The 20,581-nt window shown below is 33.8% G+C and overlaps 7 protein-coding genes across 8 annotated transcripts; 2 read left to right on the plus strand and 5 right to left on the minus strand.

The window, feature by feature from the left end:
* Positions 1 to 964: 964 nt before the first annotated feature.
* On the plus strand, positions 965 to 1,711 carry LOC9299461 (14 kDa proline-rich protein DC2.15). Its single transcript, XM_002863339.2, has one exon. It carries the CDS (start codon positions 1,169 to 1,171, stop codon positions 1,544 to 1,546), a length of 378 nt encoding a protein of 125 aa, XP_002863385.1. The 5' UTR covers positions 965 to 1,168; the 3' UTR covers positions 1,547 to 1,711.
* Positions 1,712 to 2,103: 392 nt separating this feature from the next.
* On the minus strand, positions 2,104 to 6,808 carry LOC110225724 (homeobox-leucine zipper protein HDG5). The gene is made up of 11 exons (XM_021015687.1): positions 6,768 to 6,808; positions 6,079 to 6,242; positions 5,737 to 5,972; positions 5,309 to 5,426; positions 4,985 to 5,167; positions 4,197 to 4,724; positions 4,020 to 4,118; positions 3,543 to 3,933; positions 3,194 to 3,462; positions 3,033 to 3,128; positions 2,104 to 2,971 (listed from the first exon to the last, which is right to left on the minus strand). The coding sequence occupies exons 2-11, from the start codon at positions 6,220 to 6,222 to the stop codon at positions 2,561 to 2,563; spliced, it is 2,475 nt and encodes an 824-aa protein (XP_020871346.1). The 5' UTR covers positions 6,223 to 6,242; positions 6,768 to 6,808; the 3' UTR covers positions 2,104 to 2,560.
* Positions 6,809 to 8,669: 1,861 nt separating this feature from the next.
* On the minus strand, positions 8,670 to 9,466 carry LOC9299462 (putative defensin-like protein 303). The gene is made up of 2 exons (XM_002865107.2): positions 9,034 to 9,466; positions 8,670 to 8,930 (listed from the first exon to the last, which is right to left on the minus strand). Exons 1-2 carry the CDS (start codon positions 9,086 to 9,088, stop codon positions 8,722 to 8,724), a joined length of 264 nt encoding a protein of 87 aa, XP_002865153.1. The 5' UTR covers positions 9,089 to 9,466; the 3' UTR covers positions 8,670 to 8,721.
* A 481-nt stretch (positions 9,467 to 9,947) lies between these two features.
* Positions 9,948 to 10,553, minus strand: LOC9301228 (defensin-like protein 308). The gene is made up of 2 exons (XM_002865108.2): positions 10,339 to 10,553; positions 9,948 to 10,233 (listed from the first exon to the last, which is right to left on the minus strand). The coding sequence occupies exons 1-2, from the start codon at positions 10,382 to 10,384 to the stop codon at positions 10,040 to 10,042; spliced, it is 240 nt and encodes a 79-aa protein (XP_002865154.1). The 5' UTR covers positions 10,385 to 10,553; the 3' UTR covers positions 9,948 to 10,039.
* A 768-nt stretch (positions 10,554 to 11,321) lies between these two features.
* On the minus strand, positions 11,322 to 13,588 carry LOC9301229 (binding partner of ACD11 1). Of its 2 annotated transcripts, XM_021023142.1 has the most exons (6): positions 13,185 to 13,588; positions 13,028 to 13,076; positions 12,565 to 12,668; positions 12,410 to 12,485; positions 12,255 to 12,335; positions 11,322 to 12,183 (listed from the first exon to the last, which is right to left on the minus strand). In XM_021023142.1, the coding sequence occupies exons 1-6, from the start codon at positions 13,295 to 13,297 to the stop codon at positions 11,539 to 11,541; spliced, it is 1,068 nt and encodes a 355-aa protein (XP_020878801.1). In that variant the 5' UTR covers positions 13,298 to 13,588; the 3' UTR covers positions 11,322 to 11,538. The 2 variants fall into 2 exon arrangements, with proteins under 2 accessions (XP_020878801.1, XP_002865155.2); XM_002865109.2 differs by having other exon boundaries at positions 13,028 to 13,586.
* A 780-nt stretch (positions 13,589 to 14,368) lies between these two features.
* LOC9301230 (syntaxin-22) lies at positions 14,369 to 16,239 on the plus strand. The gene is made up of 7 exons (XM_021011146.1): positions 14,369 to 14,808; positions 14,916 to 15,009; positions 15,106 to 15,245; positions 15,336 to 15,398; positions 15,491 to 15,648; positions 15,732 to 15,832; positions 15,926 to 16,239. Exons 1-7 carry the CDS (start codon positions 14,624 to 14,626, stop codon positions 15,989 to 15,991), a joined length of 807 nt encoding a protein of 268 aa, XP_020866805.1. The 5' UTR covers positions 14,369 to 14,623; the 3' UTR covers positions 15,992 to 16,239.
* Positions 16,240 to 16,271: 32 nt separating this feature from the next.
* On the minus strand, positions 16,272 to 17,639 carry LOC9299463 (phosphatidylinositol-glycan biosynthesis class X protein). The gene is made up of 4 exons (XM_021011138.1): positions 17,430 to 17,639; positions 16,963 to 17,338; positions 16,734 to 16,888; positions 16,272 to 16,654 (listed from the first exon to the last, which is right to left on the minus strand). The coding sequence occupies exons 1-4, from the start codon at positions 17,505 to 17,507 to the stop codon at positions 16,358 to 16,360; spliced, it is 906 nt and encodes a 301-aa protein (XP_020866797.1). The 5' UTR covers positions 17,508 to 17,639; the 3' UTR covers positions 16,272 to 16,357.
* Between the last annotated feature and the right edge of the window lie 2,942 nt (positions 17,640 to 20,581).

The raw sequence follows: 20,581 nt of genomic DNA on the forward strand, positions 1-20,581 counted from the left end.
CGCCGACGCCGTTCGTCCTGTCGGTCGATTTTCTGCTTTGTTCGGTATAGTTTCCCGAATGTTCTCCACCAATTGAATCATCTCATTGAAGGGAGCATATACGATATGGAGAAGAAGTGGTTCAACGTTTCTCATACCTGAAACTGAAGGTCGACGTTCACCGAGAATCACTGTTTTCGAGATTGAACAACAAGGCGAAACAATGATGAGCGAGTTTTTAAATTTGTGCTATTGTAATGTGGATATTTTTATTTCTGAAATCCATCCAAATTACACCTCTAAAGGTGTGATTTTCTCAGCCCTAATTTTCAACTAAACATGTATCAAAAAGTCTCTCAAAATCCATTTCAATATTTTTTTAAAAAAGGCTTGTTAACATTTGAATAACAGTAGATTTGGTATGACTTTTACAAATTACTATTTGAATAACAAGAGATTGTAAATGATTTGGAATGATTTTACCTAAATTCCTATTCCAATAACATAGGATTTGAAAACATATTTAGAAATCACTAGTTGAATAACATGTGATTTTAGGAAAAAACCAAAATTTTCTAAAATCCTTAATTCAATACACCCCTCTTAGAAGAGAAGGGGAGTTTTCGCTGTCGTTTGAAAGATTAGTTGAGAAAAAATAACAACTGTAGAATGTTAGTTCAAGAAAGCGCAGAGGTAAAGAGGAAATGAGTCTTCTTATGATATGAGGAATTGACAACAATTCAATACTAAATTTTGTTGTAAGCGACATAGAAGTTGCTTATTTAAGTAAATTGAAGAGTAAGCAAAGTTATAAAAAAATATTCCTAATCAAATTAAATAGTTGCATAGTACAATCCTACAAATTGATGACTTCACAATAATTTTTAGCTTTAAAGAATAAATTTATAATTACTTAAATAAAAAAAACCCGTGCGTAGCACGGGTATTCACCTAGTATTTAAAATGATCCCTCACATGAACAGTTCATTGAAATTTCGTCATTTAGTTTCCACTCGTCTATTTGTAATTAAAAACACATAAACCAATCTTAATCTTCACCTATAAAAACCCTATCACTATCTCCATATTCTTCACACAACACATCACAAGCTCGATAAAGAGAGAGTTTTAAGGGTTTTCTTGTACCTTTTATAAGAATTACTCTTATTGAAACTTTACTTCTTTCTCAATGGCTTATTCTAAGATTGCTCTTCTCCTCCTCTTCAATGTCATCTTCTTCACTTTCGTCAGCTCGACATCAGTCCCTTGTCCACCACCACCGCCCAAGAAACCCTCAACTTCATCTCCTAACCACAAACCCACTTGTAAAGACGCTCTTAAACTTAAGGTGTGCGCTAACGTGTTGGATTTGGTCAAGGTTTCTCTACCACCAACGTCCAAATGTTGCGCTCTTATCAAAGGTCTAGTTGATCTTGAAGCGGCGGTCTGTCTTTGCACCGCCCTAAAGGCTAATCTTCTTGGTATCAACCTTAATGTTCCCATTTCTTTGAACGTTGTCCTAAACCATTGTGGTAAGAAGGTTCCATCTGGTTTCAAATGTGCCTAGAGATTACGCATTTTAAATTGAGATTCTATATACCACATTTCATTCTTGTTTTTGAAATTCCACGTTGATGATATCTTTACCTATTGTTGTAATTTGTTATATGTTTCATATATATCAATGAAATAAAGTGTTTCTTTTTCGAAAAAAAAGAATCATATCCTCTTATCAACTTGTTTTTCTGAATTAAATATTAGTGTTGAAAAGAATTTATGTAATATGCATACAATGGAACTTAAATTTGACACAAGTAACATGAAGATAATTCCAAACATAGGAATCTTTGTCTACTTAAATACTTTATTGGCACGAACTTAATCATTGTATAGTCTGTCGCAATAATGATAAAAAAAATAAAAATAAAGTCCGTCGCAATCGCCAGATATTAGCATTTTAAAATATGTTAATTCTAATGTGCATGATACTAATCATTAAATGAGACTCAACCAGCAAATATTCAAACCCCACGAGAAGTATTATCTTTAGCTAAAAATGGTAATATAAATCGTCCCATTTCGATATTTTATATAGAATTAATTAAAATACCAAAACATTGAATACGAAAAGCCAAAAAGTATAAAGAAGGTAGTAGCATATTAATTGCAAATAAGCAAAAACATTTCAAAGGAGTCAAACCAAGTAGAAAGTCAATACCCGAACCAGCTACGCTTTTCTATTAAACCGTAAACCGGTTAGACCGATAATCCGGTTCAGAAAACAAAAAGGTCAACTTTATCAACCTGGTGCGCTCTTGACTTCCTCTAATTACCATTATGACCCTCCCCACAAAAACAGCCAAAAACATAAACTAGTTTCCCATTTTACCCTTACCATAAATAAACCGAAAATAACCTAAAAGGCTTATCCATTTAGATGCTACGTTATTTACCAAAACAACCTCGAAGCCATAACCGAATTACCTATGAACCTCCCTCTTTTCACATTTACTATTTTACCCCTGCCTCGGGACTGCTCTTTGACTGAAAAAGCAAGGAGGTTTAAGGGTAATTCGGTCAATTAGCTGACTTCTTGTTTGGACGCGGCGGCGGAAGATTCAATCGCCGGCGTAATGGTGCTGCTGAGGGCGGAAGTAATCTGATTAACGGTGGCGCAGAGATGGTTATTGATGGTGGTGACGGTGGAGAGATTCGGTTTCGCGGTTGGAACGTTGCTCGCCAAGACCTGAATCCCAACGGTGAGAAGACACGACGGAGGAGAATTCGAATTGACAGAAACACCCTCGGGAGGATTCACGGGTACGATGGAGAACCCGAGGGGTAAAATCGGAATACTTGAAGAATCTTCACCGTTCATCGCCAGCTGGATTGAGTCAACGTCGACGGTGGAGTAGACGATTAAGCTACCGGAGTTATCAATGCAGCTCTCTTGAAGCATCAGCTCAACATTGTGCCATGAATTGCTTGCGACCTGCAAAAACCCTAATTAATACCAATCTTTGAATTAGGGTTTTGAAATCTCTGAAACTTACATTGATTCGAAGAAGAGAGATGCAATTTCCAGGATGTGAACCATTTGCGATATGAGCAACTTCATGAGGTGAATTACCATTGAACAAAACCTCTAGCTGCACAAGAAAAAATCTTAGGGTTTTGCATCAAGAACAGAGAGAAGAGTCTAGTTTTTGTTTACCAGAGATTGGTGATGTTGATCACGGATAAGATCAAAGACTTGATGGTGAGAAAATGGAAGCCAAGTGGTTGAGACAGCACAAAGAACAACTCCTGTAGGCTGACCAGGTTCACACATTTTCCTTGTCGTGATCCTCACGGTGTCCTTAGTTGTCTCCGACAAAGCTGTCCAAGATTGTCCGTAAGCAGTGCTCATATTCACACAGAATGTTTTCACCAGTCTCTGTGATAACCTCATTATGTTCCTCCTTGCTTCAGCAGAAGATATCACTGCAAAATGGAAACAGAGATTTTGTGATTTAGCGGTTTAAGGGTTTTAAGAATTGAGGGATATGATTTAGACTACTAGCCTCCAAGGTCAGTTATGTTTCTAGCCATTAGACTAGCGATCCTCTCGCATTGTCTCTGCAACACGTCAAGCCAACGATTAGCTCCAAAGGCCATTCCGCTTTTCACATACTCAGCGAAGGTCTCGTGCACATGTTTCTCATCTACTTCAACATGCTCTACCCACTTGACTTGTGAGTATCCATTAGGCATGTCTTGGATGATGCAGCCTGAAGGTTTTCTCTTATACTCATGAGTAATAGTATTCAGTGGCTGCATTTGGTCATGGAAGCTATCGATCGGGAAATCCACAATCGCCCAATTTCCGGTTTCCGCGTTTTGTTCCACATACCGAAGAAAATAAGCTTCTCTAGTTGGAACCAATGGAGATAGTACCTGTAACTCTGCAAACATCTTGTAAAACATAACAACATAGATTCCATTAGCAAGAAGCTGTTGCGTTTGTTCCCGCTTATAAATCAAATCAATTACTAAATTACCAGAAGAAGAGAACCACTAGCTCCAGAAACTCCAGATGAAATGATCTGAACCGTTTTCGCCCTAGCCACGATTGAACAGAACATCTCTGACCATTTATCCTTCAAATCAAAATCGCGAAATTAATCAATAATCAAAGTAATCAAATCAGAGGCCTTTGCGAAAAGTGTACTACTTACAGCATTCAGAAACGCGTCAACTAGCGTTATGCTGTTCATGATAACGACTGCATTTGCCTTTGAAGCTTCTCGATGAAAATCCCCTTTGTTGTTATGATTCTCCATTGGCCATGGGAACAACCTCATGTACTCTTCCTCATTCAGACACAAAGTCTCGCCACCAATCTTGTCTGATTTCTTCTTAATCCACAAAGGCTCTTCTGTGTCACACATTTTAGTAAGTTCTTGAACACAAGAGACAGCGAATTCCATAGCGATAACCTTTTCTTCATCCGCAAGTAACATATTGCTGTTGTTGTTGTTGACAGTTTGATCTGGGAAGAAACAAGCTGTATCTTGTGGTGGAAGCATCATCATGTCTGTACAAGATTGTTCCGGAAAGTTCCCAGCGTATACACTCATGTCTAGCTCCAATGAAGGTTGATGATGTGGAAGCATCGGAGAAGAGTTGATCAACGGCTGAGATGATGGCATGGATTGCATCGGACGGCCAGTGTATCTCGAAGCAATGCAGCACAGACGATCAAGCTGTGGAATCAACAATCAATATTGTGTTAGGGCTGGATATTTTCACCAATGTTCTAAATTACACAAATGAACCGAACCAAATGTTTTTTTTTTTTTGTCAATACAAAATGTTTTTTTCTTTCAATAATTCTTTGATATATTTTCCCAAAGCATAACAAACCCAATGAAAATTGAATTCAATTAATCGAACCACATGTTAAACATATTAAGGAAAACTTATCTGTTAATTGTAAACATAATTGTTAAATGCAAATGGTTACCTCTTCACGGAGGCGACAGTTCTCAATGTGGAGCTCGTTGAAAGGAATGTCGCCGAGGACAGTGGGGCCGCCGCAAGAAGGACAAGAGAGGCACCGTAGCTCCGCCTGAAGATGACAATTCTCCGACTTAAGATTATCGTTCTCTGCCCTTAACATCACGTTCTCATTTCTGTCTTGCTGTGCCTATTGATTCAACTCACGCAAATAATTCATTAGATTGTCAAAAATACTTTTTAATCTTTTATATATATGAACGTACTAAAATTTACGATTTCATTATTATAAGTTGAAACTTTCATAATTTTTTGTTGAATTTGTAGTTACCTTCATTTGGGTTCGCCTATTTTGGAACCAAAACTTGACTTGTCGAGGCTTAAGACCAAGTTCATCACTTAACCTCTTTCTTTGTTTGTCGTCTGGATGAGGGTTTTCTTTAAACAACCTACAAGATATAATTTTAATCACTACTTTTATCAAAATATAATCTCCAATCATGAGATCTATTTACAGAAAAATATATATAGGTGTATTCAGTTTGGTAAAACGAACAAATAAAAATTGGAAGAATAATCAAATCAAAATAAAAATTCACATAAAAGGGGAAAGCCTATAAATCAAGATAAAATATCAGTATCTAAACCAAAAAACTATACAAAACCTAGCAGAACTAAATCAAGATATATTTATAAAAACTAGATTGAACACACCCGAGTGGATAATAAAAAAATATAATATAAAAAGGCAAAACATACGCTTCCATTTCTTGGATCTGATGATTAGTGTGTCTGTGGTAACGTTTCTTCTTAGCCGGAGGAGGTTGTTCATCGTCTTGAAGTTCATTGACATCAGATTCGTTTCCGAACTTTGGATCTTCTGCTTGTTCACTACCCGACCCGAACGACCCGCCTGCTGACCCGTTTTCCATCATTTCTTCTACTGTTCCATCTCCCATCATCATCATCATACTCATCATCCCATGCTCCTCCTTCTAGAAAATGAGTCAAAACCAAAAAAAAAAAAGTAAATGAAAGATTTGGAAATTTCAAGAATAAAAAAAGAGAGAGATTTTTGAAAGTCTTTAACAAGGAACAAACCGGGATAATGGATGAAAATGAGTTAAAAGGGATGAAATTAAAATTAGGGTTTTGGATTGTTCCCGGAGAAGAAGAAGACGGTGCTTGCGGCGAAGCAAATCTGTTGTCTGAAGCCATCACATTTCCTTCTCCGATTGTCAACATCACTTAATAGATTAAAAAACCTAATGATGATTAACAAGGATATTAGTTAGGGTTTTGTTTTTGAAATCTTGAGGAAGTAAAGATTCAAGAAGAAGAATCAGTGCATGAAAATATTTTAGAATTAATCTCAAATGCAAGAGGAACAAAGCATGAAAAATAAGATTTAATTACCAGAGACGACAGCTAGATCGGTTCATTGTTCAGAAAATATTTTAAATTAAATACACAAAAAACGTAACTGATAAAAATACATTTATTGCTCATGAAATATTTTCAAAAAATTTAAGAAAAACAGGTCCAACTAATAAAAAAAATATAAAGACACACTATCTGAGCATTCATGAGAAGATATATGGATTAAGGAGACAATATTCAAAGAAAACGCTCACGAGAAAAATATTAAAATTAGGGTTTGTGTAAGTTTTTAAAAACATTAAAAAAGAACACAACACAAACCAGATAATGGCACTGTTTCTAGTGATATTTTTTCTAGAAAAATATAGAGATTTTCTTTCACTTTCTCTTGTTTTCTCACACTTTCTTACCTTGTTAAGCTTCAGAGAAATGAAAAAAAAAAAAAAAAAAAAAAAACCAAAGATTAATTCTCTCTCTAATCTCTAAGAGTTTTTTTTTTTTTGGGAGCTTTTCTCACTCTCTCTCTAAGTTTTTTTCTTTCCTTTGGCAATAAATGGAGGAGTAAATTTCTCATTAAATACTTACCGGACCAGAAGGGTAAACGGCAGACTTTTAGATTTAACGGCGATAATTAACGGAGTGTAACGTATAAAAAATAACGCTCGTCTAACTCTTCCGTCAACTGCACCGTCTCGCCACGTGGAAGTATATTAGTGGGAGTCCGTACGTTACCCTCGAAACAAGCGACCCCTCCATAAGTCAAAGCTTTTTAACTTTTTAAGTCAAAATATTATTCACCACGCGTTAACCGCGTGTGTGCGTTACACTGCAATTATTCTATTTTGTCACAAGTGTTGCATTATTTTGTTTTCTAACAAAATAATCTATTCTTCATTAAAAAAAAAAAAGAAGAAGAAGGTATTGGACATTTTTGAAAAATGTAATAAGAAGTTTCATAAACCTTTTGTCTATATTAGATTTTTTTCTATAACAGCTTCTTTGTTTGAATGAATGAAATCTTTTGTTCAAAAGAAAAAAAAAAAGATTTTTTTTATTAAGTAACATTGTTACTTTTTTTTTTGGTAAGGAGTAACATTGTTACTTTTAAACCTATAATTGTATCACTTATTCACTTTAATAAAAAAAACTTTAATCCATTTCATAAAAAGTATTTGACATTTAAAAGTAATAATAATAATATATTTTATACACCATTAATAGGTATTAGATTTTTTGTTCTTAATTTTTTTTCTATTACATCTATCACTTAGTCATTTTAATAACAAAAAATTGAATCCATTTCATAAAAGTATTGGACATTTAAAAACAGAAGTAATATTCATGACACACCATTGAATTGATAGCCATTAGATTTTTTTCTTAAGTAATTTTTTTTTAATTTTTAAACCTATCATTATATTATTTATTCACTTTAAATTTTTATTAAAAAAATTTGTTAAATAAAAAAATTTATGGTCAAAGTATAAAATAGATAACGCAACGACAAAAACATTTTTTTTTTTTTTGGTAATGTCGGTTAAGCCAAAAAAAGATAGCGACAAAGGATGATAGAGTCTGTCTTTGTCAACGTTATCCTACAAAAAATATGTTTTGTGGCGACTTAGCGAAAAAATTCAACGATATAAAGTAAAACAAAGAATATGTTGATGAGTAGAATCCCGTAACGGATACACGATGCAATACACGACAATATAGTTATAAGAAGATGTTGTCAATATTTTTTTTGGCTTCACCGATATTACCATATCCTTTTTGATTGTTTTGTCGTTGTATTGTACAATTTCCATTCCGACGATAGTGGAAAAGAAAAAATTGTAAGAGAGAGAAAATAATTTTGAAGTCCTTGACGTCGATTACATAAAAAAAAAAATCTAGACTTACTTCATCGCTAGTATGATTTAGGCATTACAATCTAATGGTCCATCCCTGCATATTTTTAATTTATTTTTTTCTCAAACATAAATACAAGAAATTAAAATCGTACTATGAAAAGTATAGTATCCAACTATGTAACTTTATCGGTATATTAGGAGAGTTTTCAAAGAGAATGCATCTCAAAATCTCATGTTCTGAGTTGTGCTATTAGGGAGGAACTAATCTAACTTCCTTTGATTTTCGTTCCAAGGAATTACGGACCTAAAAATTCCTAAATATTTGAGAAAAATAAAGAAAATAACAAGTACAATCTTATTAGTTAAAATAATTTTGTAAGGAATACAATAGTCTGATTTTAAAATAATAAGATTTGGGAAAATTTCTGTCCATGAGATTTTTTTTAAAAAGAAACGAGAATAAATTTTTAACTTAATTAATCATTTTTATTGTTATTATATTTCTTTTATTTTACTTATAGTTGCAACCACAAGTATGATCATAAGAATTTCCAGCTCTTTTATCCAAATGCGCACATATGATTTGACAAATTGGTAACTTAGATCGACTTTTCCATGGACAAATGCAGCTGCCAAATAGACAAGCAAGAGGCACTGGACATGGTTGCGCGTCTTTACAATCGTCGTTTGTGTAACACCTACTCTCTATCAACCTTATACCTTCAAAAAGAAAAGTGTCCAAACAAAATAATTAAATTTAAAGTAAAACAAATTTTAGCATATAATGAACAAATCATATGTTTGTATACGAGCAATAACTTACAGAAGGCAGATACAAGGAACAAGCCCAAGAAGAAGGTCGCTTTGTTTGATTTCATCTCTCTAGCTCTCTCTCTTTTTTTTTTGTTGGGTGATATGGGTCCATATGAGTTTTAATAAACTCTCTTTCTTTTCTAAGAATATAAGATCACTAGGCATACAAAGGTTTTTGTTCTTAAAATGTTTTGATTTCATATCCACTGTTATTTATAATCACAGATTTCATTTTTAATTTGTTCCCAATTAAAAAATTCACATTCTGAATTATATCAGTAATTATCTGCAACTTTCATTGTTCAAAAAATGACATTTTGAATTATATTAGTAATTACCTAAATCTTTTTCAAAAGACCAAATCATAATTTTGCAGCCAAGTATTTATAGCAATAAAATTTACAACTACATACAACTCATTTACAACCAAAACCAAACCAATCACCCACTTAATTATATTGGATTAGTTAATGGTTGTGATATAATTAATCACAAAGAGTAAAAAAAAAAAATATCTATACGAACTGTATATATTTAATTGTTAATATATTTTATATTACCTTTTATATCATTTTAGTTTTCTCCTTTGGTAAAATATTATTTTTAATGATTTATATCTTAGATTGGCTGATTCTTTATCACTTTATGTGAAGTCAAGTTTGAAAATAGTTCGAATGTTTTTTTTTTTGGTAAAAGAAATAGTTCGAATGTTGCAGCGTATAAATATCTTACTATAATTTTTTTTTTTTTTTTTTTTTAATCTTACTATAATTTTTCATGTATCGCATTAACCATTCATGAACTATTTATTTTTCCCGCAAGTTATACCAACGATTTAGCAAAAAGAAAGAAGAAGCAAATTCGTCACATCGTCATCGTTGTTCCATCACGCATTAGCTTAATTATTCACACCAAAGCTATAACTTTATTGATGAACAGTTATAATACCTTTTCATATTGATGAAGTTTAACTAGATGATAAATATCTCATGGATACATAGAATCATAATCATATTTTAGTTATTCGAATTGGAAGAAGAAGTCGATTGAGGAATCTCGTCGTTAGTCGGAAGAGATTTTGGCTTACAATCGCAAACATGGTTAATACATTTTGGTTGAGGAACCCATTGTTTGCACCATATAGCACAATCTTTCCAGTCATGGCAACGGTTCTCATGATAGTGAACTCCCATTATCATTGACGATGAACCTATTCATGTATTATATATTATACACATCAATCAGATATATATAACCTTCACATGCATGTTTAATTGGAACTTCATATAAATAAGATTAATTTGAGATTACTTACATGATAGAATGAGCAATACAACAATGAAGAAAGCTGAGGTCTTCATGGTTTTTTTTTCTTCTTTTCTCTTGTTTGGTTAAAAGAAAAGTTTACACCAAAAGCTTGTTTTTGAGTTACTAGGTGAATCAAATATGGTTCACTAATTTATAATACAAAATTCTTGATGCTTATATGGAAGTTATTTAATTTTCGGTGAAAACAATTTGTTCTTTTCTTCTCTTGTTTGGTCAACTTTGTTGAATTTATCTTTATAACCACCACATCTGTAATTTATTATTCTTTTTTGTGTGTGTGTATGTGTCAAACTGACTATAATTTATTCATAAGATAGCTTTTATACATCAAAACATTCGAATATTAACCATAGTGGAAACTTTTCTTTTGTCATCTAGTGGAAAGCTTTATAATTCGAATATTATCCATAAAACATTCGAATATTATACAGAATCTAATTTACAGTCAACGTTGGAATCAGTAATATACCATTAATTACCAAAATTTATTTCTTTGTAATTTTCCATGATACGTTTTCACTTATCAGCATCATCATCATTGTCATCCTTATCTAGCTTTTGAATTTGGAATATTAAGTTTGAGGTTGATTTGCATTCTGATTTCTGAAAATCTAATAAAATTGAGAAATGATTCATTTTGTTTTTTTGGGCAAAGGAAATAACTCATTAAACTTGAATAAACTGCAAAAAATTCGAAGAATAAATTCATTCATAAAATTCATTTAAAGTTAAGTCAATAAACTTACAATATCACACTAAACATAAATCATAATTTTAAATTTTTATATATTTGATCAAATCATGTTGAATCGTTGTCTACAATTATACAAGGTACCAATCAAAAATATTGAAGGTTTTGAGTATTTTAAGCTGAGTAATTTAAATATTCATAATACCTTATTATTGTTTCAGTTCATTTCAAAATGTTTGTTACCATCCAAAATGAAAAATTAGTCAAAGAAGAAGAAATTTTCAAAAAAAGAGATTCAGTTTAAACATTCTTCCAAATTTTCTTCACCTTTTTTCTTGTAAGGGAGAAACAACAAGAAGAAATAAGACAGAAACAACAACAACAACAACAACAACAGAAGATTTTCAATCCAATGTTTTTGGAACATACAAGCCCTGTCCTAAAAAGTCAGCTTCTGTGTTCCAAAAAGTTTGGAGAAAGTTCCTTATATGTATTTCAAGATTGAGCTGAAGCAACACTTGGACTAAGCTCCTTCTGTGGCTGTGGTTGCTCTTGCCTTTGCGATTCAGAGAGTTTTGAATCTTGTTCTGATTGGTCTAAAGCATTTGGTGATTCAGTCAGATGGATGCTAGCAACTGCATCAACCACTTTCTTCTTCTCTTCTTCTTCTTCCTCAACCATACCAACTTTCTCTTTCGCCTTTTGTCCAACTTCTTCAGCAGCTTTAGTCACTTTGTTAAACGCACCCGTAACCCAAGTGGCACCGGTTAAAACATACCGGTTTTTCATAATAGCAGAACCAGCATTAGTCACTGTTTGCTCAGCTGCAGCTATTGCTGATTTAGTTTTCTCTGTGACTTGAAACTTCTGATCAACTTCTTTAACTTTTTCGCTCACAACCGTTGTCCCGGTGTTGATTTTCTCTGTGAATCCGATTCTTTTGTCGAAAGATGTGACTCTAGCTGAAGCTGTTGATGTCAACTGATGCTTCTCATCAAGGCTCTTGGCTTTAGCTATCGCGTCTTTTCCTAGAATAAACCCTTTTGAAATCATACCACTTACAACATCTTCAGCTTTTCTAAATACCGATACATCTTCGCGAGAAGGTGATGATGATTTATTGCTCTCTTTCAATGATTCCTGAGGAGACAAAAATTGAAATCACAAAGAGGTTTTTAAAAGAGTTTTGAGGGTTTTATTGAGTAGCCTACAATGGAAGCTAAAGCCTCAGGAGGTAGTTGATAATCTGGTGACATTGTAACTGTGACCGATGAATCAACAATCGTCGATCCCTGAAACAAAACCGACATTAAAACAAAGTGCCAATATGACTCATTGAATAAGGTTAAGAAAAAAGTAAATTTACGGTGAGAAGAACTGCGGTTTCAGCTCCTTGTAAATCCTTGAATGTAACATATGCTAATTTAGAACCTTCATTCTCGCTGTAGAAAACCATCTCAAAGAGTTTTAGGAATCTGTAAGAACATAATTCTAATGAAAATGTAAGTCGAAAAAACCGACCTTTGTGTTTCTAGGTAAGCAATATCGCCGGAAAAAGAGAAGAATTCCTTGAGATCTCTTTCTGTTGATTCAAGAGAAACGTTGCTAACTTTGACAGTTACCATCTGCAATGAAGACAATGTTTAGAGACAATACATTAACAGTTATCATCTGTGCCATTAAACAATGTTCAGACATGAAAATGAAACCAGAGAGCATAAAAGTTAAAACCTTATTGCTAAAGTTAACGAATTGGTCATGGTTTGATTAACTTAAAAGTATATACATATATAAGAAGCTGTGTCCAAAAATAACTTCAGAAACTTTAACTAATTAGATAGATACTAATCACATTTATCAAACAAAGTAAATCCATAGATTAAAAACAGTAAACATTGATCCCAAAATTAGTGATTTCAACGCCAAATTTAGCCAATTTCAACATATCTATTCGCGAATGAAAGTTAGGATATGTTTAACTCACCGACATTGCTAAAACCGATATAAACCGGATTGAAACGAAGATTTTTCCTCTTTCACCCAGAATTTGTAACGAACACAGAAGATAAGAAAAAAACCCAAATAAGGAAAAATCTTTGGCTGTGAGAAAATTACAAAGCGGATTCAATTTAAATACATACGACTCCTGTACGTGTAACCGTCGAGATAGTGTTTTTTTGCTCGCCGGCGACTTCACATGTGTCGTGCTTAGAGCTATTTCTTTGTCGGGAAAGATTCTAATTAAATTAATCATAACCTAAAATATTTGTACTTTTAATACAAAGACGTGACATAATCACTTTATCCACCATTAACTGTCGTCCACGTGTCCGAAAACGTTTCCGCCTTCACATATAGTAAAGTTTATTAACCTCTCATCATTGGAAATCTTGCGGGAAAATGCTGATAAAGTAATTAGAAACATTCTCATTATTAAACTTTCATCCCCATCATTTCCATAACTTTAAAATTAGTTAAAAGGTGAGAAAAAATAAAACACTCCAACGAAAAAATTTAACCGTACTGAACCAAATTGAAATGTTTAAACCGTAGTCGAATCTTAATAAAAACTGATTTTAGTGTATCTGAACTAAACCAAACCAAATAAATGTATATTTAATAGAAAAATTTAAATCTAGATATTTATTTTTTATTATTAAAACTGAATTGAATCTATTTTTTTTTAAACTTATTCTTCACTAATCTTAATAAAAGATTACATATACCAAATGAGCTTACAAGTAAAAGCTGTACAATTCATACAACCAATACTTAAGTTAAACGAAATAATCGAGAAAATGAAATTATACGTTGTTTCTTTTCTCATGTAAACATGACTAAACTGATCCAAACCTAGGTTGCATTGAATCAGAAACGGGTACGGGGAAGCGAAGCGTTTGGAAACGTGGAAGCGATATTTTTAGAAATTTTAGGAAATAAGTACATATTGGAAGCGTATATAAAAATTAAAATATATAATAAAACATTAAGCATTATATAATATCAAAACATATAATTAATCACACAAATCTAACACATAAATTTTAAATATTTCAGCTAAAAATAAAAACCAGATAATTTATTTTTACAATAAATAAAAAAAAATAGTTTAAAGTCAAAATTTTATATCACCATCTTCATTCTCATTTTCTTAATTCCATCCAATAAAATGATTTCAAATTCCTATAAAAACAGATTTTATGGATTCCAAACTAAAATCTAAATAAACCAAACCAATGGTTTAATTTGGTTGGAAAAAAAAACACAGAAACGAGGACATTACTAAATATATCGAAATAAAAGGATCAAAAAGAAAACAACTTTATCTCTCTGCTCTTCTTCTTCTCAATTAATCAGTTACGAACGCTTTTCAATTTTTCGTCTATCTGTCTCCACGATCCACGCCTTGACCTTCGTTTTTTTTTTCTCAGAGAAAACTCCGATAAGCAATTTCTCAATCTCGTCGTAGATCGAACTTTTCCAGAAAAAAAGAGGAGAGTTTAGGGTCAAAATCTTCAATCTTTGGTTTTTTTTTTTTTTCTCAAGAAAGAAATTTTTGGAAACAAATTCCACGAAGAAGATGAGTTTTCAAGATTTAGAATCGGGAAAAGGAAGATCGACGAGGAAGATCAATGGTGGTCGACAAGATTCGACACAAGCCGTTGCTTCTGGAATTTTCCAGATCAATACCGGAGTCTCCACGTTTCAACGACTCGTTAACACACTTGGTACTCCTAGAGATACACCGGAGCTCCGGGAGAAGCTGTAAGTTGAAATTGAAATCTAATTTCATTTTGATAAAAAAAAAATTCAATTTTTATTGCTTTTTTTTTTGTGGAAATCTGAAATTATTCAAATATGTTTGTGAATAGGCACAAGACAAGATTGCATATTGGACAGCTTGTGAAGGATACTTCAGCTAAACTTAAAATAGCTAGTGAAACTGATCATCAAAGTGGTGTCAATGTAAAGTGGAATCTTTCTTGCTTCTTCTTGTTTTTGGGTTTTATGTGAATCTTTTCGGTGTTTGAGATTGATTGTGAGAGTTGTGTGTTTGTGTAGCCAAGTAAGAAGATTGCAGATGCTAAGCTTGCAAGGGACTTTCAAGCTGTTTTAAAAGAGTTTCAGAAAGCTCAACAAACTGCTGCTGAAAGAGAAACCACTTATACTCCTTTCGTGCCTCAATCCGCTCTTCCCTCTAGGTAAAGCACAAGTTATTACTTTGTGAATTGGTTGTGTGGTTTTGATTGATATTCATGTTCCTTATTCGTTTTGGTTGGCTCGGTATATAGTTATACGGCGGGTGAGGTAGATAAGGTCCCGGAACAGCGGGCACAAGTTCAGGAGTCAAAGAGGTAGGTGATGTTGTGAAAAGAACAAATCTTCGACACATCTCTCTACATTTTTGAGATGCGACTTAATCATCCCCCTTGTTTGATTGTTGCAGGCAGGAACTTGTATTGTTAGACAACGAGATTGCATTCAATGAAGCTGTGATCGAAGAAAGAGAGCAAGGAATACAAGAAATCCATCATCAGATTGGCGAGGTTAACGAGATATTCAAAGATCTTGCGGTTCTGGTTAATGATCAAGGAGTCATGATAGGTAAAGACGATCTATACAACTTAATTAGATCATGCCCTTTTAGCTACAGTTAGAGAACTCACTTTCTTAATTTTTTCTTGCAGATGATATCGGTACTCACATTGACAACTCCCGTGCTGCAACTTCACAAGGAAAATCTCAGCTGGCGCAAGCCGCAAAAACACAAAGATCAAACTCATCTCTGGTAAAAAACACTCAAAAACTTTTCAGACAAAAACAGTAAATGAATGGTTTTTCGGAAACAATAGGCTAATGTCTTGATCTTGTTTACACACAGACATGCTTGCTCTTGGTGATATTTGGCATTGTTCTCCTGATCGTGATTATCGTACTTGCGGCTTGATTTCGAAAGAGCAACAACAAGTCGCTTGGGTGTGTTCATCGATTTTAAAGCATCGAAGAGTTGAACTACTTGGTATATAATATATGTTGAAGACAACACTTAGAAGTTGGTTTTGTGTTGGTTTGGTTTGGTTCGATTCGGTTTGAAGGTTCTATTGGTTAATGTAATAGTGTGTGCGTGTGCGTGTGGCTTTTTTGTTGTGTAAACATTTTGTTGGAGATGACAGAAATTCTGTTTTGTTTGTGATTCTCCTAAGTCCGAAATCTATGCTTTGGACCGGTTTAACATTTCCCAATCTCTGTTGAGAGGAAACAAAAACGATTTGCTCAATGACTGTCACAAAGAAGTTTGAAACCAAAAGCTGAGTCATGACTGCTTTGAGTTTTTACAAGATTCAACCTTGGAGCTCAAAACCGATGCCACAAGAATTGAAAACGCAGACAAAACCGCAGCTGCGAATGTCAAGGCGGAAACATACTCTGTATGACCCCTGATTCCTGCAGGGATATCCCAGAAAACAGACCTGGTTTCAGTCTTCAATCTGCCAATCAACAAAACCAAACATCTTCTCTGTTCATGTCGCTGGTTTTGTACATGGCTCGAGCACAAGAACAGGTCTGGCCCTCCAAACTCCACTCTAGAGTATCCACTGTCGTCCAGAGGCTGTGGAGATAATAGAGAAGTAAAGATCCGACCTTATCGATATCGATCAACACAAGACTGAGATCAAGTGATAATTTACCTGATAACGAGCATGTAAAGGAAGCTTTAAGCTGATTCCACCATTTTCATAATCTCTAGAACTGATTTCGACATGAATCTCAACGACAGACCTGTTTGATCTAAACGAAGGTAGCTCAAGATTCGTGTCTCCAAACACAGATACGTCACTGAAAACTGCAAAAAGATTCAAGCTTCCATCAAATCCAGAAGTGAAAAAACTTTCATATGATTTATCTTTCTTTCTTAACCTTTACGTTGCTGAAGACTCTGAAGCTCAAAAGGATCAGCAAAAACTCCCAAAGGCAACCGTTCAACGATCACGAGCTCGCGAAACTCAGACTCAGAGTGAAGATGAAGAAGCTGAAACTTGATGGATGTGAGGAGATTACGATGAGAACCTTCACCTGTAATGTTTCTGTGTTGTATCAATGAAGTTGAAGGAACAATATTTGAATCTTGAGTATGAACTTTGTTAGAACATTGTTGAAGAAGCAAGAAGTTTCGAAACTCTGAATCGCCTAAGGAAGTGTGTCTAGTGAAATAAGACTCCATAATGTATTGATCAGAGATACAGATTGAATCGGAATTGAAGAATGCATCAGAATCTCTATAATTTGTTCCAACCTGCAAGTAAATTGCAATCATTCCCAGATTCTAAAACAGATTCATCAAGAAATCAGAAACCCTAAATCGCAATGGAGATTCATTCTCTAACCTGATCAGATGAGGTAGAAGAAATGGCGCAGTAGATGAAAATTAGGGCTAATACCGATCTCCGTCGTTGGTTACCCATTGAATTTAGCAGAACTGATACGAGTTCTTCGATTCTCTAATCTGATTCATTCAGTTTCATAGCTCTTCTTCGCGATCTATCTACACAGAGACCATTGTTTCCGGTGAAGGTAACTCGCCGGAGATCGAAAGAAGCCCATCACGGCCTGGTTTTGCTGGTTTAAGATGGGCCGATCAAGCCCATTAAAATCCAAACTAGTAATCTCGTTTTTTTTTTTTAATATTTATCGACGTCATTTTATCTCTTGTTTTTTTGGGCACAAAACGACGTCGGTTTATTGTTTAATTTTTGTAATATATACCAAAAATCATAAAACCAAGGAAGAAAAGAAAACTTAAAATCGTAACAGGATTGTTTAATTCTACGTACGGATAACAAAGAACTCAGATGGGGTTAGGCCATATTTGGTCTGGACTAAATTTTAAAAAATTAAACAAATGAAATAAAAAGAGAAAGAGAAAATAATACTAAGGATGACAGTAAAGAAAAGTGTCTTTACTTATAAAAGAATGAAAAGTGAATGTGAGAGAGCCCACGACCGATGAAGAGCTATGATGAAAAAAGCATACAAAATCTATTTTTGCAAAAGAAGAATCGAATTTTTAAGCTTTATAGACTTTGAATTTAATTTGAATTCTCTTCGTTATAAAACATTTTTTGTTCACGCTCAGGAATGTTTTTATAGTTTGTCTACAAGTACAATGTTCACTTTTAACGAAAGGCTTATTCATATTATTCCCCAAGTTATGAAGATTTAAGATTTTTGGTTATTTCAAACCCAAATATTTGTATAATTGCATTGATATATGTTAATATCATGTATACAAAATATAGAGCATATTTTAATTTTATTTTTTTTTATTTTTGAGTTCCACGTTTGAACTTATCGTTTTTCGGTTACTCTGATTATCAAACTAAAATCTTATGATTTTATTTCACAAAGAATTTATTATCTTAACTTGTAAACAATAATACAAACTCATACATTAGCTATAAGAAAAAACAAGCAAGACCTCACCTAATGGGAATGGGATATGAATTTGATTTGTCCAACGCTAAAGTTCTGGATTGGGATGAAAATGTAGGTCCTTTATGGTGATGACGATGATTGATCAATGGCCCATTCACTCTTTCTTTTTATCAAATTTCCTTTGTATAATACGATAAAACCCTTATTGTTATAATTAAGAAAAATAATGTATCGTAAATTTTCTATCAATCATTTATGTTGAAAATGGTATAATAATAAAATTATTTAAAGAGATAGAAATATAAGGGAGAGAGAGTAATAATGTGGGAAGAAACTATACATTTCTTTGTTAAGTGAATCAATGGTGTATCTTACAATGGAGTGGAAGAACATATTTATAGTACCAAATAATTTCACCAAACTATTCCACTACTCCAAACCATTCCACTACTCCAAACCATTCCACTACACCAAACTATTCTATTACTTTATGGTAGTGATTGAATGACTTATGAGCTCCATTCAATATTCAAGAGTTTGATTTTTGTAACACTCCCCCTTGGAGTTCATTTGTCATTCATGTCTTTGCGATGTGCTTCATGTTGCCTCGTTAAAAACCTTTCTAGGAAAACCCGGTGGGAAAAACCATAGTAGGTAAAAAGAGTGCAACCGCGCAAGCTCCCCCTCGAATGATCAGGATCATAACTTACAAGTCTTGTTGACGAATCATTCCAATATTATGAACATGTTTTCTGAACATAGAGGTGGGCAATGATTTTGTGAAGAGATCCGCAGAATTCTCGGATGATTGGACATATCTTACTTCAATGTCTTTATTCTTCACGAGCTCTTGGGTGTATGAAAAGAACTTCGGAGGGATATGTTTGGTTCTATCGCTTTTGATAAATTCTTCCTTTGTCTGAGCAACACATGCAGCATTGTCTTCATACAAGATAGTTGGCTCCGTTTTTAGACGAATTCCACTACTTGTTTGAATGTGTTGACTTATCGATCGTAGCCATACGCATTCTCTACTCGCTTCATGGAGTGCGATGATTTCAGCATGATTTGAAGAAGTAGCTACAAGCGTCTGCTTCTGAGAACGCCATGATATAGCAGTACCTCCAATCGTGAACACGTATCCTGTTTGTGATCGAGCTTTGTGTGGGTCTGATAAATAGCCTGCATCTGCAAAACCAATCATTTGACCATTTATATTTTTAGGATAAAATAACCCTAAATCAATAGTCCCTTGAAGATAACGAAAGACATGTTTAACCCCATTCCAATGTCTTCGTGTAGGGGATGAACTAAATCTAGCCAAAAGATTGACTGAAAAAGATATATCAGGTCGAGTGCAATTTGCAAGATACATAAGGGCTCCAATTGCACTTAGATACGGTACTTCAGGACCGAGTATCTCTTCATTCTCCTCAGGTGGTCTGAATGGATCACTCTCAACATTAAGTGATCTAACGACCATTGGAGTACTGAGAGGAGTTGCCTTATCCATATTAAAACGTTTTAACACTCTTTTGGTGTATGTGGATTGATGAACAAATATACCCTTTTGAGTATGTTCAATTTGTAGGCCAAGACAAAATTTTGTTTGTCTGAGATCTTTCATCTCAAATTCCCCTTTTAAATAGTTTGTTGCTTCTTGTATTTCTGCTTGAGTCCCGATTATGTTTAGATCATCAACATATACCGCGATTATCACAAATCCGGAATTTGTTTTCTTTATGAAAACACATGGGCATATAGGATCATTCACATATCCTTCTTTCGTTAAATGCTCACTGAGACGATTATACCACATTCGTCCAGATTGCTTTAACCCATATAATGCTCCCTGCAACTTTATTGCACATAACTCTTTGGGTTTAGATTTTAATGCTTTTGGCATATTAAACCCATCGGGAACTCTCATATAGATATCTGTATCCAATGATCCATATAAATATGCTGTAACGACATCCATGAGACGCATCTCTAGATTTTCGCCAGCTGCTAGACTCATCAGAAATCTAAATGTTATAGCATCCATAACGGGGGAATATGTTTCCTCATAATCAATCCCGGGTCTTTGAGAAAATCCTTGAGA

This window comes from Arabidopsis lyrata, assembly GCF_000004255.2.
Source record: "Arabidopsis lyrata subsp. lyrata unplaced genomic scaffold ARALYscaffold_8, whole genome shotgun sequence".
Lineage (NCBI taxonomy): Eukaryota > Viridiplantae > Streptophyta > Magnoliopsida > Brassicales > Brassicaceae > Arabidopsis > Arabidopsis lyrata.